The 19,051-nt window shown below is 41.5% G+C and overlaps 1 protein-coding gene across 3 annotated transcripts in view; it reads right to left on the bottom strand.

Moving 5' to 3' along the window:
- cacna1g (calcium channel, voltage-dependent, T type, alpha 1G subunit) overlaps window positions 1-19,051 on the bottom strand; it is a 363,171-nt gene that overhangs the window by 7,926 nt on the left and 336,194 nt on the right. For all 3 annotated transcript variants that reach the window (XM_063074200.1, XM_063074202.1, XM_063074201.1), the window contains one exon: window positions 18,496-18,665. In XM_063074200.1, the coding sequence (XP_062930270.1) occupies window positions 18,496-18,665 (170 nt within the window). The remainder of the gene's footprint in view (window positions 1-18,495; window positions 18,666-19,051) is intronic.

The following is a 19,051-nucleotide window of genomic DNA, read 5'->3' as shown; positions in this document are numbered from 1 at the left end:
TGGCTCTTTGAGTCATACTGCCCAGAAATCCTCCAGTTTAATCCTAGCCTAATCATGGGACAATTTACAATGACCAATTAATCTACCAACTGGAATGTCTTTGGAATATGGGAAGAAACCAGAGCAGCCCATGTGGCCATGGGAGAATGAACAAATTCCTTACAGGCAGCCGTGTAAAGTGTTATGCTAACCACCACGCGCTGGCTGTTTGACCAACTCCTTGACTGGCTTTTGGTTGCTCATGATGGAGGTGAGCAGCTCCTGGACACTGATGCATCCTGGAGTTGGAATTTGAGCCTGCACCACACCCATGCTGCCCATGAGGTTGGCCAGCACCAAAGACAGCTTAGAGCTTCCAGAGCCACATAATGCATGTCATGTAATGTCTCATTCATCCAGCCCTCCGGCGACTTAAAATGCAGTCTATGGAAGAGACTAAAGAAAAAGAAAGTGATAAAGACTGAGTATATTCTGTGTAGAGCTGGTGAGGTGAGATTAAATTACAGCCGAATGCATCTTGTTCTCACAGAGTGCCCACACACAGTTTATAGACCATGTCCATAAGACATAGCAGTAGAATTAGACCATTTGTCCCATCGAGTTTGCTCTACCATTCGATCATGACTGATTTATTTTCTCTTTCAACTGCATTCTCCTGCCTTCTCCCATGACCTTTATGTCCTTACTAATCAAGAACCTGGCAACCACCACTTTATATATACCCAATGACTTAGCCTCCACAGCTGTCTGTAGCAATGAATTCCACAGATTTACCACCCTCTAGCTAGAGAACTTCCTCCTCATCTCAGTTCTAGAGGGACTCCTTCTATTCTGAGGCTGTGACTCTGAACTTGGACTCTCCCACTATTGGAAACATCCACTCAGTGCATTTCAGTATTTGGTAGGTTTCAATGAGATTCCCCTTTTATTCTTCTAAACTCTAGAGAGTACAGAGCCGGAGCCATCAAATGCTCCTCACACATTAACCTTTTCATTTCTGGGATCATTCTCGTAAACCTCCTCTGGATCCTTTCTGATTCCAGCACATCCTTAGAAAAGAGGCCCCAAACTGTTTACAATACACCAAAGTAAAGATAGCGTGCAGTCAGACTGTCAGGAAGGGCAGGCAGGTGATGGGACTTAGTTGCAGCCAAGAGGCTGAGTATCCAAACCTTAGGGATGCAGAATCAGAAAGGATAGCAAATATGGTACTCAAGGTGTTTTATCTAAATGTGTGTAGTATAAGAAATAAGGTGGATGATCTTGTTGCACTATTACAGATTGCCAGGTATCATGTTGTGGCCATCACTGAATCGTAGGTGAAGGATGGTTGTAGTTGGGAGCTGAATGTCCAAGGTTACATGTTATATTGGAGGGATAGGAAGGTAGGCAGAGGGGATGGTGTGGCTCTACTGGTAATTGAATGGAAAGATGTGACGTAGGATGAGAAGATATTGAATCCTTGTGGGTTGAGTTAAGAAACTGCAAGGGTAAAAGGACATTGATGGCAGTTATATATAGGTCACCCAACAGTGTCGGGGAGGTGGACCACAGATTACAGCATGAAATAGAAAAGGCAAGTCTGAAGGGCAATGTTATGGTAGTCATGGGAGATCTTAACATGCAGGTCGATTGGGAAAATTAGGTTGGTAATGGATCTCAAGAGAGTGAGTTTGTTGAATGCCTAAAAGATGGCTTTTTAAAGTAGTTTGTCATTGAGCCTACTAGGGGATCAGCTATACTGGATTGTGTGTTATGTAATGAACCAGTGGCGATTAGGGAGCTTAAGGTAAAAGAACCCTTAGGAACCAATGATCACAACATGATTGAGTTCAATTTGAAATTTGCTAGGGAGAAAGTAAAGTCTGACGTAGCAGTATTTCTGTGGAGTAAGGGAAATTACAGTGGTATGAGTGAGGAGTTGGCCATAGTAAATTGGAAGGAGCTGCTGGCAGGGATGTCAGCAGAGCAGCAATGGCTTGAGTTTCTGGGAAAAATGAGGAAATTGCGGGACATGTATTCCAAAAATCAAGAAATACTCAAATGGTAAAATAGTACAACTGTGGCTGACAAGGGAAGTCAAAGCTATTGTAAAAGCAGAAGAAAGGACATACAACAAAGCAAAAATTAATGGGAAGATAGAAGATTGGGATGTTTTAAAAAACTTACAGAGAGCAACTAAAAATATCATTAGAAAGGAAAAGGTGAAATACGAATACAAGCTAGCAAATACTATCAAACTAAAAGTTTTTCAAAGAATGTTAAAATAAAAGAGAAATGAGAGTGGATATAGGATCACTAGAAAATGAGGGGGGAGAAATAATAACGGGAGACAAGGAGAAAGCTGATGAACTAATTGAGTATTTTGCATCAGTCTTCACTGTGGAAGACACTAGCAGTATGCCGGATGTTGTCGTGTGTGAAGGAAGAGAAGTGGATGCAGTTACTATTACAAGAGAGAAGGTGCTCAAAAAGCTGATAGACCTAAAGGTACATAAATCACCCGGACCAGATGAACTACACAGGACCAGGGTTCTGAAGGAGGTAGCGTTAGAGATTGTGGTGGCATTAGAAATGATCTTTCAAAAATCATTGGACTTTGGCAAGGTGCCAGAGGACTGGAAAATTGCAAATGTCACTCCACTCTTTAAGAAAGAGGAAGGCAGCAGAAAGGATGTTATAGACTAGTTAGTCTGACCGCCGTGGTTGGTAAGATGTTAGAGTCAGTTGTTAAGGATGAGGTGATGGAGTACTTGGTGACACAGGACAAGATAGTACAAAGTCAGCATGGTTTCCTTCATGGAAAATCCGGCCTGATGAACCTGTTGGATTACAAGTAGGATAGATAAAGAGGATGTTGTATAATTGGACTTCCAGAAGGCCTTTGACAGGGTGCCACACATGAGGCTGCTTACCAAGTTAAGAGCCCATGGTTTTACAGGAAAGTTACAACACGGTTAGAGCATTGGTTGATTGGAAGAAGGCAGTGAGTGGGAATAAAAGGATCCTTTTCTGGTTGGCTGCCAGTGACTAGTGGTGTTCTGCAGGGGTCGGTGTTGGGACTGATTCTTTTTATGCTGTATATACATGATTTATAAATAGATAGCTTTGTTGCCAAGTTTGCAGATGATGCAAAGGTGGGTGGAAGGGCAGGTAGTGTTGTGGAAAGAGGTAGGATGCAGAAGGACTTAGACAGATTAGGAGAATGGGCAAGAAAGTGGCAAATGCACTTTGGTAGTAGAAATAAATAGAACCATAGAATGTGCAGACTATTTTCTAAACAAGGAGAAAATCCAAAAATCTGAGATGCAATGGGACTTGGGAGTCCTTGTGCAGAACACCCTAAAGGTTAACTTGCAGGTTGACTCGGTGGTGAGGAAGGCAAATGCCATGTTAGTACTTGTTTCAAGAGGTCTAGAATACAAGAGCAAGGATGTGATGCTGAGGTTTTATAAGGCACTGGTGAGGCCTCACCTTGAGTATTGTTAACAGTTTTGGGCCCCTCATCTTAAAAAAGATGTGCTGGCATTGGAGAGGCTGCGGAGGAGGTTCACAAGAATGATTCCAGGAATGAAAGGGTTATCATACGAGGAATGCCAGAAGGATGAGGGGGGGATCTCATTGAAACCTTTCGAATGTTGAAAGGCCTAGACAGAGTAGATGTGGAAAGGATATTTCCCTTGGTGGGAGAGTCTAGGACAAGAGGACACAGCCTCAGGATAGAGGGGCACCCTTTCAAAATGGAGATGCGGAGAAATTTCTTTAGCCAAAGGGTGGTGAATTTGTGGAATTTGTTGCCACATGCAGCTGTGGAGGCCAGGTCATTGGGTGTATTTAAGGCAGAGATTGATAGGTTTTTGATTGGACATCAAAGGTTATAGGGAGAAGGCCAGGAACTGGGGTTGATAGAGGAGATAAAAAAAAAGGATCAGCCAGGATTGAATGGTGGAGTAGACTCGATGGGCCAGATGGCCTAATTCTGCTCCTATGTCTTATGTTCTTAAATGTTGTCTGACTAGAGTATAAAGCAAGCATAACACTCTTGCTCTAGTATTATAGTCTTCTTAAAATGACTGTTAGCATAGCATTTGTGTTCTGTACTATCGACTCAATCTGCAAGTTAACCTTGAGGGAATCCTGCATTAGGACTCATAAATTTTTCTGCAACTCCAATTTTTCAATTAGCTCCCATTTAGAAAATAGTCTACACCTATAATCCTTTTACCAAAGTTTATGACCATACACTTTCCTATTCTGTATTTCATCTGCCACTACTTTGCCCATTCTCCTAATCTGTCGAAGTTCTTCTGCAGGCTCCTTGCTTCCTCAACATCACTTGCCCCCCCCACATAGGTTTGCACAGAAGCAATCAGTATGGGCATCTCAAGTAAATTCCTAAACCCAGGAAATTCTGCAGATGCTGGAAACCCAGAACAGACACAAAATGTTTGTGTCTGTTGAGTGAAGAAGTTCCTCCTAAACCTTTCCCCTTTCACCCTAAAGCCATGTCCTCTCATATTTATCTCTCCTAATCTAAGTGGAAAGAGCCTATTCGCATTTACTCTGTCTATACCCCTCATAATTTTGTAAACCTCTATCAAATCTCCCTTCATTCTTTTACGCTCCAAGGAATAAAGTCCTAACCTGTTCAATTTTTCACTGTAACTCAACTCCTGAGGACCCGGCAACATCCTAGTAAATCTTCTCTGCCCTCTTTCAATCTTACTAATATCCTTCCTATAGGTAGGTGACCAGAACTGCACATAATACTCCAAATCTGGCCTCACCAGTGTCTTATACAACCTCACCATAACATCCCAACTCCTATACTCAATACTTTGATTAATGAATGCCAGGATGCCAAAAGCCTTCTTTATAACCCTGTCTACCTGTGATGCCACTTTCAGGGAATTATGTATCTGAACTCCCAGATCCCTTTGTTCCTCCGCACTCCTCAGTGCCCTACCATTTATTGTGTATGTCCTACCTTGATTTGTCCTTCCAAAATGTAACACCTCACACTTGTCTGCATTAAATTCCATCTGCCACTTTCTGGCCTATTGTTCCAGTTGGTCCAGATCCCTCTGCAAGCTTTGAAAGCCTTCTTCGCAGTCCAAAACGCCTCCAATCTTAGTGTCATCAGCAAACTTGCTGATCCAATTTACCACATTATCATCTAATCATTGATATAGACAACAGACAACAATGGTCCCAGCACAGATCTCTGAGGCACACCACTAGTCACAGGCCTCCAGTCTGATAAGCAATCATCCACTACCACTCTCTGTCTTCTCCCACACAGACAAATTCGAAGCCAGTTTACAACCTCTCCATGGATACCTAGTGTCTGAACCTTCTGAACTAACCTCCCATGTGGGACCCTGTCAAAGGCCTTACTAAAGACCATGTAGACAACATCCACAGCCTTTCCTTCATCTACTTTCTTGGTAACCTCCTCGAAAAACTCTAGAAGGTACATTAAACACGATCTACCACGCACAAAGCCATGCTGACTATCCTTAATCAGCCCTTGGCTGTCCAAATACTTGTATATCCGATCTCTCAGAACACTTTCCAATAATTTACCTACTACTGATGTCAGGCTCACCGGCCTGTAATTACCTGCTTTACTTTTGGAGCCTTTTTTAATCAATGGAACAACATGAGCTACCCTCCAATCCTCCGGCACTGCACCCATGGCTAAGGACATTTTAAATATTTCTGCCAGGGCCCCTGCAATTTCTACACTAGTCTCTCTCAAGGTCTGAGGAAATATCATGTCAGGCCCGGGGGATTTATCTACCTTTATTCGCTGTAAGACAGCAAGCACCTCCTCCTCTTTAATCTCTATATGTTCCATGACACTACTGCCTGTTTCCCTTCCTTTCATATACACTGTGCCAGTTTCCTGAATAAATACTGATGCAAAAAAACTTCTTAAGATCTCCCCCATGCTATATTCTTATTTATGTAGGAGCATGCTTGCCAGCCATATGAGCACTTTTTTGGAGAAACTTTGAAGTAAGGTCCACTGAAGGATACTTGTCACTTTGAACAGTAGCTTAAATGTGCTGATGCATTCACCAGCTCATTATAGATCTGAGGAAGTGAAATTAATGGAAATGAAAATTGAGAAAGAATATATAGTAGCCATGTGAATCAGTCCCACCTTTGTGCGTCACTGCAGAAAGTAAAAGTAATCCTTATTCTTCATATATTTTTAATAGCTCTTCTGTTCTTTAGATTTTGATAGGTGTGTTTCTTTTATTCAGTGGAATTAGTGGACTTACTTGCCAATGTAAGATCTTTTGACAATGATCACACATTTTAAATAAAATTAGTATTATAGCAAACACAAATTTTTGCATGAAATACATGGCATAACAGCCTAAAAAGCTAATAAAAAACTGGTGTTAAGTCTGTCAACCGTCATACCTAGATACATTAATACTGAAGAAATGGAAAGACCCACTGTTAATACAACCTATAGGTAGCACAGCGTGAAAAGACAAAGGAGGCAAGCTCTCCATGTTAACAGGGGTGCAGTGGTGGTAGTGACATTGCTATATTAGGGGGGAGGGTAGAAGCTGATATAGATTAGAAATGAGTTAGCAAGAGTTTCGGTGATGGACAGATATATTAGAGAGAGATCCCAGATGGAAAAATGTTGAAGACTGTTGGACACACATAAAAGAAAGAGGAAAGGATGACAGAGAAATGTAGAATGAAATAATAATGCAAATGCAACAAATCATAACACATTTCTTCAAATATACTGAATATTAAAAATGTCTGAAAAGAACAGGTGATCTTTTCTTCCAGATAAAATTAATTCCTAGATCATAAAACAAATCTTCCAGTCTGTTTCTTGTCTGTCATTCTTTATGGCTGAAAACTTAAGTACAGAATGAATAATTGAATTGAAAACTGGTGGAAGTTCACAGCAGATCAGGCAGCAGCTGTGGAGAAAATGTTACATTAATATTTCAGCTCAATGACTTTGTCAGGACCAAGAGGCCATCAATCTGAAACATGCTCTCAGTAAAACATTGGCTTCTGCATCAAATTTCCTTTGTACACTTTAATCAGAAGTGTGAAACCATCCATTAGGCTCCATTCTACTAGTTCCAACTAAGCAATCTAGATTTTTTTTCAATGTCCTTTACCGATAGAATTTGCCAGGATGAAAGGCATTATTTTGGTTCTGCAAAATGAGACCATTTCTACTTTTAGTATTTTGTGTTTTCCTCAATCCCTTGCAGTTTGCCTACCAGGAGCAAACTGGAGTCGGAGATGCAGCCGTCTACCGCCGAACAGAACCTACTCACATTTGGATAAACAGGGCAGCACTGTGATTTCTCATACGCCTTCAATACCATACAGCCCTCATCACTGGGGGAAAAGCTCCGTTCAGTGCAGGTTGGCACTTCCTTTGTATCCTGGATAATGGACTACCTGATTGGCAGACCCACAGTTTGCATGGCTTCAGAGCTGTGTGTCAGACATGGCTATAAGCAACACTGGGGCCCCACAGAGAACTGTACTGGCTCCCTTCCTGGTTACCCTGTATACCTCGGACTTTAGATACAACACTGAGTCTTGACATCTGCAAAAATTCCCTGATGACTCAGCAGTAGTTGGGTGTATAAAGGGAGGATGGGAGGATGAACGAAGGCCCCAGGTGCAGGACTTTGTCAAATAGTGCAAGCTGAATCATCTGCAGCTTAACAAAGGAGATGGTGATGGACTTTAGGAAGACGAAGCCTGCACTGCTCCCTGTTACTATTGATAGTGAGGATCTACAAGTACCTGGGGGTACACCTGGATGACAGACTTGAGTGCAGCACCAACACAGAGGCTGTGTACAAGAAGGACCAGAGTAGCCTCTACTTCCTGAGGAGACTGAGGTCCTTTGGAGTATGCAGGCCTCTCCTTCACATGTTCTACTAGTCTGTTGTTGCCAGCACAATTTTCTAAGCGGTGGTGTGCTGGGGCAATGGCATCAACATGGGTGATGCCAAGAAGTTCAATAAACTGATAAAAGAGGCTGGCTCTGTAGATGGGGAAGTGATGGCTCTCTCTTGTTAGACTGTTTGTGGTAACTTTATTTTTTAGTCTTTCTTACTTCTCTTCTAGTATTTGTATATCAGTGCACTTGTAATGCAACTGTGATACTGTAATTTCCTTTGGGATCAATAAAGTATCTATCTATCTATCTATCTATAGGAAAGACATCATTAAGCTGGAATGACTGCAGAGAAGATTTACAAGGATGCTGCCAGGACTCGAGTGCCCGAGTTTTAGGGAGAGGTTGGACAGGGTAGGAGTTTATTCCTTGGATTGTAGGAGATTGAGAGGCGGCCTCACAGATAGAGGTGTATAAAATTGTGACGGGTATAGGATGAACTCACATAGTCTCTTTTCCAGGGGAGAGGAACTAGAAACCTGATGGTTTAAGATTAGAAGGGCAACTTCTTTATGCATAGTGTGGTGCATACATGGAATGAGATGCTAGAGGAAAAGGTTGAGGCAGGTACAATAACAACATTTAAAAGACATTTGGATAAGTACATGAATAGAAAATGTTTAGGGGGATATACACTATAGTAGAGAGATATTGGCAGCACGGTGGCATGGTAGTTAGTACAATGCTTTACAGTATCAGTGACCGAGCTTCAACTCCTGCTGCTGTCTGTAAGGAGTTTGTATGTTCTGCCCCTGACCACATGGGTTTTCTCTTGGTGCTCTGGTTTCCTCTCACCATCCAAAGACTTACCGGTTGGTAAGTTATCCGGTCATTGTAAATTGCCCAGCGATTAGGCTAGGGTTAAATCGGGGGTTGCTGGGGGGTGCAGCTTGAAGGGGAATATGTGGACAAAAGGGACAAGCTTGGTGGGCACCATGGTTAGCACCGATGATTCAGACTGAAAAGCCTGCTTCCCTGCTGCAGTACTCAAAGGATCCCATTTAGCTCCCCACATTAGGCAAAGAATCTAAGAAGTCCTACTGCACTGTCCTCGACTGTATCTTAAGTGCAGTAGCTCACACTTTTCCTCTATCAATCTCTTTTGTTTTCTACATCTCTTCTCTGAGCCAAATTATGGACAGCTTGATATAATCATGGGATATTAAAAGCCTGGCAAATGAGACTTCCCTCTACTTAGATTATAAATAATTAGACTATACAAGAAAATAATGCCAATCTTGTGAATAACAATAATACTAAACTAGCTCATGCAGAGATTCTGTTCTTGACCACAAAACAGCCCTCACATGCAAACCATGACAGTGGTTATTTGATCAGTGGGTGAACATAGGAAACAGAAAACTACTGACCATGATGCCAAATGAAACAAGCCATATTTGCCTGCACGTGATCCTTGTCCCTGTAATCCCTTCATCTAAAAGTCTCAGAAACACTACTGCCGTGTCTGCTTCCATTCCTGACAGCTTGTTCCATGCACCTACCACTCTCTGTGTACAAAATGTGCGTCACAAATCTCCCTTAAACTTTCCCCCTTTGAGCTATGCCCTCTAACATTGGACACTTCTCCCCTGGGTAAGAGACTGAATATCTAGCCTCTCTATGTCTCCCATTAATTTTATATATTTCTATCAAGTCACTCTTCAACCTTGGATACTCCAGAGAAAACAGTCAAGTTTGTCCAACCCTTCCTTATAGCTAATAGTCTCTATGGTGATAACCCCCTTCTGCAATCCCTCCACATCCCTCCACATCCCTCCACATCCCTCCACATCCCCACATCCCCACATCCTTCCTTTAATGGAGCAACCAGGATTGAATGCAACCCTCCAAATGTGGCAGAACGGAGATGGCCTGACCTTGGTCTCAGATGACTTTGACTTTTATAATCTAATGCATTAAATATTTATTAATGTGCAAACTCTCAGTGACTTTGGACACTTTCCCAGCTAAGAGGTACTAAAACCCTCAATGACTTAACCGTTTTCCAATAAGTCGTTGATTCAGTAATGACTCCTGGCATTTTTGTAGGGAAGAAGGATTGAAATTGAGATAGAGATGAAATAGGAATAATATTAGAGTTAACAATTCTTGAAGAGCAGCACTTAGGATTTATAGAACTATGGAGTGGAGATTCAAGTGTGCCTACACCAGATATACTGTAACTCCAACTTTACAAATTTCCATTATCAACCCGAATAAGGATAAGATTAACTTCATTTGTTACACATACAGTACATAGAGACATATAGTGAAATGCATCGTTTTGTGGCAACAACCAACATAGTCTGAGGATTGTGTCACCACACTTCTGATGTCAATATAGCACGCCCACAACTCAATAACGCTAACCGTACATCTTTGGAATGAGGGAGGAAATGGGAACACCTGCAGGAATCCCACATGTTCATGGGGAGAATATACAAATTCTTTACAGACAGTGGCAGGAATTGATCGGTGATTGCTGATGCTGAACTATCATGCCATCCTATAGAATGGAGAGAAAAACACAGGGTGCAATTTTGCACTGAGTTCTCTGCATCTGTGCCTTGAGTAAGGGTAAATTTGATCTTCAATTTTCCTCGAACACTTTAACAATTACTCTTCAACAGTTTGATAGATTTTGAGTTAAAGAGTACTAGTTGCATGATGGGACAGTAACCAGCATACCCTCAGGTAGCAGTGGAGAAGAACTAGAAAAGGAAGGAGACACAAGCAAGTGTAGTGATGGCACCTGGAGCAACAAACAATTTGCTGGAAGAACTCAGCAGGTTGAGTAGGATCTGTGGGAGGAAAGGAACTGTCGATGATTTGGATTGAAACCCTGCGCTGGGTTGCAGGGTTTCAACCTGAAATATCAACAATTCCTTTCCTCCCACTACTGCTGCTTGACTCGCAGAGTTCTTGCAGAAGACAGTTAGAAAAGGAAAAAAAGTTGAAACAAAGAAGTAAACTTCAAAAAGCAAAGTAGAAAATGTCAGGTTGCAGTAGCACTTGTAGGAACAATCTGAATATGAATAACTGGATTGTAAGATAAGAAAGTCTGTATCCTATTGATCCATTGGCCAAATAATTGGTAAACTAAGCCTGTCAAGGTTGGTGGTGTGAGCAGATGGCTAATAGAAAAAGTATGTAGTGTTAGCATAAAGGCATAAAGCCAATGATTTGTTTCTGGAACAATGGATAGCTATGAGTTTGCTAAACACGCATCTGCTGAGAAATGGATTAGCAAAATCTTTTGGGGTGAACCTTGTGTTTACAGTGAGCCTACAATCAGTCAGGATTTGGGGTGCGGTTAGGATGACTTAGATAAGTTGGCTTGGACTATTTGGCTTAAACAATTCCCTAATGATTTTTTAAGAGGTAGAAGGGCATATCTTTGCTGCATTTGGGTTCTCCCAGGTAGAAAGTGTGCTGACAGAAGAAACAAAAGAGTAAGTTTAGCAACTGTGATATTCTCATGAGCTGGGAGTGGCTATGCTGTAGCATAATACACAAGCATCGAGGCAAGAGAGGAGGATCCATTTTAACAGAGATCTCCATAACTTGTACACCGAACACACATCCTTAGAGCATCAAGACCTAGCAATTAGAATGATTTTTTTTCAGCATTATGCAGTTGAAAATAAATTTTATCAGGAGTGAAACATTATAATAACCGTACTCCTATTGTTTCATATCATTCCAGAAAAAATAGACCAGGCAATTCTAGGCAACACTTGCTCGACTCATGTGATTTCCACTGTAAATTTCTGAAACCCACGCTCACTGCAAACATGTCACTGGACCTCTCCCATTCGGCACTGACAGCCCATTACCACTCCTCGTTGTGCCTCCCAGCCAACAAGGACTAGTCACTGGCCTCTTGACTCTCTGGTCCTAATGATCCTGACTCTCCTACCTTCTCAGATTACAGTCAGCTCTCCTGGGACCATCTTCCAGGGACTTCTGACTAGTCCAGGACTTGTCCAATCCAACAAACCCTGAGTTTCCCACCTTCATATAGCAAGGCCTCCAGTCCTCAATCCTCATTGATTCCCAGAACCGATTGAGACATTGATCCTTCTTGGAAATCTCCCCCCTCATCCCTGCAAGCCAGCTGCTTAATTTCTTTGGTAAACCAATGCCAGAGCCCAATCCCCAGCACTACACATTTTTCATTACAGAAAAATGCAGTTCTCTTTCAGTGACTAGTGATATTTGTAACAATAAGGCAGGCATAAGTACCAGCAGCAACACCAACACAGTTCAGTCACTGGGGGCACTGGAGTTTCTGGGCAGGCCCAAATAGTCAATCTACTTTTCTTTTCATCTTTTATAGACAAATGTACAATTTACAATCAGTGCATTCATCATTGTAAACAAGGCAGCAAATAGTTTCACTGATAAATTATAGGTTGTCACAGCAAAATTTGCTCCATTATGGTGATTGAGCCCACAAGACAAGATAGTTGCATGTTGCAGAACAAAAGATGGGATGGATACATGATATCTACACAAATGAAGGGAAAGGCAATGTGAGAACAGGACATGGGATGTGGTCGAATATGTGGGAACTATGCACAAGTTCAAATGTGCACACGATAACACAACACAGGACAGGATGGGATTACACAAAAAGCAATGGACATTTGAAAACTATACACAGGACAGCTAGTACGCAGAACAAGATGAGTACATGACAAAAAACATATACATGATGGGGATTTGATAACAGCATTTTGTGTTGGGAAGGGATGTCAGTGGTAAGCTGCACTATGCTTACTTGGCAAATCAGTAATTACCTACATCTGCCATTGAAAGCTGGTGAAAAACATCCCACCAGCCTTTGCATTTGATATATTATAAGATATAGGAGCAGAAATAGGCCATTCAGTCCTTTGAATCTGCTCCACCTTTCTGATTGACTTATTATCCAACTCAACACATTCTCCTGTTTCTCCCCCTAACCTTTGATGCACAGACTAATTAAAAAGATTATCAATCTCTCCTTTCAATATACTCAATGACCTGGCCTCCACAGCTGTCTGTGACAATGAATTTCACCCTCTGGCAAAAGAAATTCCTCTGTTCTAAATGGATGTTCCTCTATTCTGAGTCTGTGCCCTCTGGTGCTAGGCTCATCCACTATAGGAAATAGCCTCTCCATATCCACTCTGTCAATATTGCAACTCTGTCACACTGCCAATATTTCAATATTCAATGTTTCAATGAGACCCGCCCTTATTCTTTTAAGCCCCATGGGATATAGGCCTAGAACTATCAAACACTCGTCATATGTTAACCTTTTCAATCCTGGAATCATTCTTGTGAACCTCCTCTGTACCCTCTCCAACGTCAGCACATCCTTTCGTAAATAAGGGCCAAAACTGTTCACAATATGCCAAATGCAGTCTGACCAAGACCTTATAAAGCCTCAGCATTTCATCCTTGCTCTTACATTCCAGTTCTCTCAAAATGAATGCTAACATTGCATTTGCCTTCCTCATCTCCAATGCAACCTGCATTTGCCTTCCTCACCTCCAATGCAACCTGCATTTGCTTTCCTCACCTCCAATGCAACCTGCATTTGCCTTCCTCACCTCCAATGCAACCTGCAACTTAACCTTCAAGGACTTCCAAGTCCTTCTATACCTCAGATTTCTGAATTTTCTCCCCATTTAGAAAATAGTTTAAGCCTTTATTCTTTTACCAAAGTGCATGACCATATACTTCCCCACACTATATTCCATCTGCCACTTCTTTGCCTATTCTCTTAATTTGTCTAACTCCTTCTGTAGACTTCCTGCCCCTCCACCTATTTTAGTATCGTCTGCAAACTTGACTACTAAGCCATTAATTCCATCATCCAAATCATCAACAAATGCATGAAATGAAGCAGTCCTAACACTGAACCCTGTGGAACACCACTGGTCATCAACAGCCAACTAGAATAGGCCCCTTTTATTCCCACTCTTTGCCTCCTGCCAGACAGCCAATCATCTCTCCATGCTGGTATCTTTCCTGTAATACCATGGGCCCTTATCTTGTTAAGCAGCGTCATGTATAGCACCTTGTCAAAGGCCTTCTGAAAATTCAAGTAAACAACATCCACTGACTCTCTTTTCTCTATGCTGCCTGTTATTTCCTCAAAGAATTCCAACAAATTTGTCAAGTATGTTTTCCCCTTAAGGAAACCAAGCTGACTTTGGCCTATTTTATTGTGTGCCTCCAAATACCCCAAAACATCATCCTTAATAATGGACTCTAATATCCTACTGACCACTGAAGTCAGGCTAACTGGACTATAATTTCCTTTCTTTTGCCTCCCTTCCTTTTTAAAGAGTGGAATGACATTTGCAATTTTCCAGTTTCCCAGAAATATTCCAGAATTTAGTGATTCTTGAAAGATCAATATGAATGACTCCACAATCTCTTCAACTACTTCTTTCAGAACCCTGGGATGTAGTGACCTATCTACCTTCAGATTTTTCAGCATTCTAAGCACCCTCTCCTTAGTAATAGCAACTACAGTTACCTCTGCCCCGTCACTCTCAAATTTCTGGCTTACTGCCAGTGTTTTCTACAGTGAAGACTGACGCAAAATACTTATTCAATTCGTCTGCCATTCCTTTGTCATTCTTAACTACCTCGCCAGTCTCATTTTCCGGAGGTCTGATATCCACTCATCTCTCTTCTATATATCATATATTTGAAAAAAAAAATCACTTGGTAACCTCTTTTATATTTTTGCTGGGTTACCTTCATATTTCATCTTTTCTCACTTTCTGTTGTTTTTTTTTAAAGTTCCTAATCTTCTAATTTCCCATTAATTTTTGCTATATTATGTTGTTTTTTTCCAATCTTCCAATCCTCTAATATTTTCACCGTATTATATGCTCTCCCTTTTCCTTTTATGCTGTCTTTGACTTACCTTGTCAGCCACAGTTGCTTCATCCTTCCTTTACAATGCTTCTTCATCTGTGGGATGTATCTATCCTGCACCTTCTGAATTGCCTGCAGAAACTCCAGCCATTGTTGTTCTGCCATCATCCCTGTTACTGTCCCCTTTCAATCAACTTAGGCCAGCTCCTCTGTAACACTGATACATCTGACTTTATCTTCTTCCTCCCAAACTGTGGGGTGAATTTTATCATATTATGATCATTGTCTCCTAATGGTTCCTTTACCTTAAGCTCCCTAATCAAATCTGGTTTGATTATTGAGCTTGACAACATGCAATCCAGAATTTCCTTTCCCCTACTGATCTCAACCACAAGCTGCTTTAAAAAGCCATCCAATAGGCATTCTACAAATTCCTTCTCTTGGGACCCAGCACCAACATGATTTCCTCAATTTATCTGCATATTGAAATTCCACGTGACTACTGTAACGTTGCCTTTTTTACATACTTTTTCTATCTCCTCTTATAATTTATATCCCACATCCTGGCTACTCTTTGGAGGCCTGTATATAACTCCCATCAGGGTCTTTTTACTCTTACGTTTCTTAACTCTACCCACAAGGATTCTACATCTTTCGATCCGATATCACTTCTCTCTAAGGATTTTATTTCTCTTTTTATCAAGAGAGCCACATCACCCCCTCTGCCTTCCTGCTGTCTTTTTCATACAATGTGTATCCTTGGATGTTAAGTTCCCAACTATGATCTTCTTTCAGGCATGACTCAATGATGCCTACAATGTCATGCCTGCCAATTTCTAACTTGCTAGAAGATCATCTACTTTATTCTGTATGCTGTGTGCATTGAAGTATAACACCTTCATTCCTGTATTCATCACCCTGTTTGATTTAGCCCCTTGTTACATTTCAATTCATTCCACTGACTGCAATTTTGTCCTATCATCTGCCTATCCTTCCTTACAGTCTCACTACACACTCCATTTACATGTATGCTTACTGTCCCATCCTCAGCCCTATTACTCTGGCTCCCATCTCCCTGCCAACTTAGTTTAAGCCCTCCACCACAGCTCCAGCAAACCTGTACACAAGGATGTTGGTCCCCCTCGTGATCAGGCACTGCCCACTCTTTTTGTACAGGTCATATCTTCCCCAGAAAAGATCCAAGTGATCCAGAAATTTGAAACCATGCCCTCTGCACCAGTTCCTCAGCCACTCATTCATATATACTATCATTCTATCCCTACCCTGACTAACATGTGGCACTGGAGGTAATCCAGAGATTGTAACCTTGGAGGTCCAGTTCTCAGCCTCTTCTCTATCTCCCTGTATTCACTGCGCAGGATCTCTTCCTCCTTTCTACCTCTACCATTTGTGCCAAAATACATCATGACCTCTGGCTGCTCACCCCCCTTCTTGAGAATATTCTGTAGCCATTCTGAGACACCTTGACACTTGGAGCTGAGAGACAGCACACCAACCTGGCGTTATACCTGGAAATCTTATAATCATTGAGTCTCCTATCACTATTGTTCTGCCTGACTTTACCCTTCCCTGCTGAGCCTCAGAGGTGGCCACAGTGCCATTAGCCTGGCTGCTGCGGCTGTGCCCTGATAGGTCAGCAGTATCCCCTTTGGATACTGCTGAAGAGAATGGTTACTCCCCTTACTTCTCCTGGTGGTCACCCATCTACTACCTGAAACATTGCTGCACCTATCATCTTCTAGACTGTCCTCTTTCCCCTCCTGCCACTTTCTTATTATGGTATCTTCCCCCTTACTTTTCAGTCGTGGTGAAGGGTCTCGCCCTGAAACGTCGACTGTTTATTCATTTCCATAGATGTTGCCTGACCTGCTGAGTTCCTCTGGCATTTTGTGTGTTGCCATATGGGCATTAGTTTTACATCTCACTCCTCCCTCCAGCTCTGCTTTGATAACTGTAAACCCTCCCCTCCTCCCCCAGCACTTCAGTCAAGACATTAAAAGGTTTCTCTTTTGACAGATGCTGCCTGACTGACTGAGTTCTTCCAATATTTCTGTTTTTTGCTGACTGGGTAAAAAAGGCATCAGCCAAGTCAGTAGATGAGCAGAGGCAGATATTTAAATAACTTGGTCATAGCGCTCAGCAAGATTTTATCTAATTTAAAAGAGGGGTTCCATGAGAAAGAGGAAACATTTGTGATAAACAAAGAAGGTCAAGGATAAAGTTAATCTGAAATGTATAAGGTATGGAAATACTAACTGTAGAAAAGAGAATTGGGAATGTTTCAGGAACCAGCAGCAAAATACTTGAAGTTCAATACAAAGGAGAAAATTGAGTTTGAGAGGTATTTTTTCATGCAATACCAAAATGAATAGTAAAAGTTTCTATAGACATACAAGAAGGAATTTCTATGGGTATACAAAAAGGAAGATAATCTTCACCATGGAGGACACTGCAAATATTCTGATGATAAGATAGCCTGGTTCCAAATAGAATGGAAGAACTTCATTTTATAAGAATAAGTGGTGATCCTATCAAAATAAATAGTTCTTAAGACAGCATGATAGGGAAGTAGTCAAGATGTGTCCATTAGTTTCAAGATAAAGGGCTGGATATCTAAAATTAAAGTACATAGAAATTTCTTCTACCTGGAATTCTCTAATTCGGAAAATTAGGTAGGATAACTATGTAGAAGTACTTAAAATTTTGGAAGATGTTTTTGAAAGGGAGGAGGATTAAGAGCCATGGATATCTGGCAAATGGAACCAACATGGATCAGCCATTATCACATTGAATAGTGGGACAGCCTAGAGTGGCCAGGTTGCCTACCCTTGCTCCCGTTTTCTCGTGTTCTTGTTCAACCTAATGTCTAGGTGTCTCAAGTCCTTCGTCTCCTTTGAAATTAATATATATGTTGTTTCGTCACCAGGTCCAACCAACATAGTTATATTTAGGTGTTTGGAGATAATCACAAATTTCAGATCATATTCAAGAAATTGTCAGTGAAAAGAAGCTATCTCAGCTTTCAGGTCAATATTCATTTTCCAAACTTGTCAGTACTCATGTAGAGAAATGTCAGTAATTCTGCCCTGGTATTTTTCTGCAAGTTCTGATTCAATGAGGCAAGAAGGGCACTCAGTGTACTATGTAATAGAAGGGGTGCATTCTAGCATTGTAGATGACAAGATATGGTCACAACAGACAGCACCAAATAGACACACTGTAATATTATGCAAGAAGGGGATAGCAGGCTGGAATACTAAGGCCTAGTGAGCTCACAACTGCATCCTGGATGGAAACATGGAACAAAATGACAAGAAACAGAATGCATGAATAAAAGTTGTTCAGAAGAGTCCGATGAAGATTCAGGAGATTAACTTTTAACCTCAGGTGGGGATGGAAACCTAGAGTCAAGCATGCCTACTAAGTGTGACTCCTTCTGTTTTTGTATTAGTCTTGAAAATGAAAGCACTGAAAAATAATCCAAATAAACACAGGTTAAAGGCATCTCCATATTTCCAGCTATACAACACAAGCAGGAAGCAAGTTCTGCAGACAGAAAATATTTCAAATGGAATCAGTCAATTAAAGGATGTGCTGAACTCAGGCTTTCCAACACTGATACCAACCTGTCTATGCAGCATTCTGTGGGCACTCAGAGGTTTCCGAGGGGGAGGAATCTTCGGGATATTTTCAGAATCAAAACTGTTCTGATGGCTGACAGGGAGAAACAACTCCATAGGAACCTGGAGGTAGCCACTGTTACCAATGGGCTGAGATCGAACTGATGTGGTTGAACCTGGGGAAGCAATTTGTAATATAATCATTCACTATGTTTCTAACTAATAGTGTTACGAGATGCACCCAACCTGTCAGCTTTCGGGGCTTAGATGCTCTAGCTCTCCAGAGTATGGATAGCTGGTGTGGTCCCTTTGAAGGTTCAAAAACCGTCCCACTAATCGGCAATCATGTTTTGGAGCCAAGTATTCAACATTTAAAGAGCACCTGAAAGGAACCTGAGTGCTCAATCACAAACTCAACTAGAGATATCATTTACTGTCTTATCTTGTGCTCAATTCTCATTCCAGTTTCATACCGTGACTCGATCCTTGCCTCGGATACCCCAGCATTTGGGCCTTAACCATCCTTCGTCAAGGTCTCTCATCACAAATAGTTCTCAACCAA

This window comes from Mobula hypostoma, chromosome 22, assembly GCF_963921235.1.
Source record: "Mobula hypostoma chromosome 22, sMobHyp1.1, whole genome shotgun sequence".
Classification (NCBI taxonomy): Eukaryota; Metazoa; Chordata; class Chondrichthyes; order Myliobatiformes; family Myliobatidae; genus Mobula; species Mobula hypostoma.
This window is presented reverse-complemented; position numbering and strand designations above follow the sequence as displayed.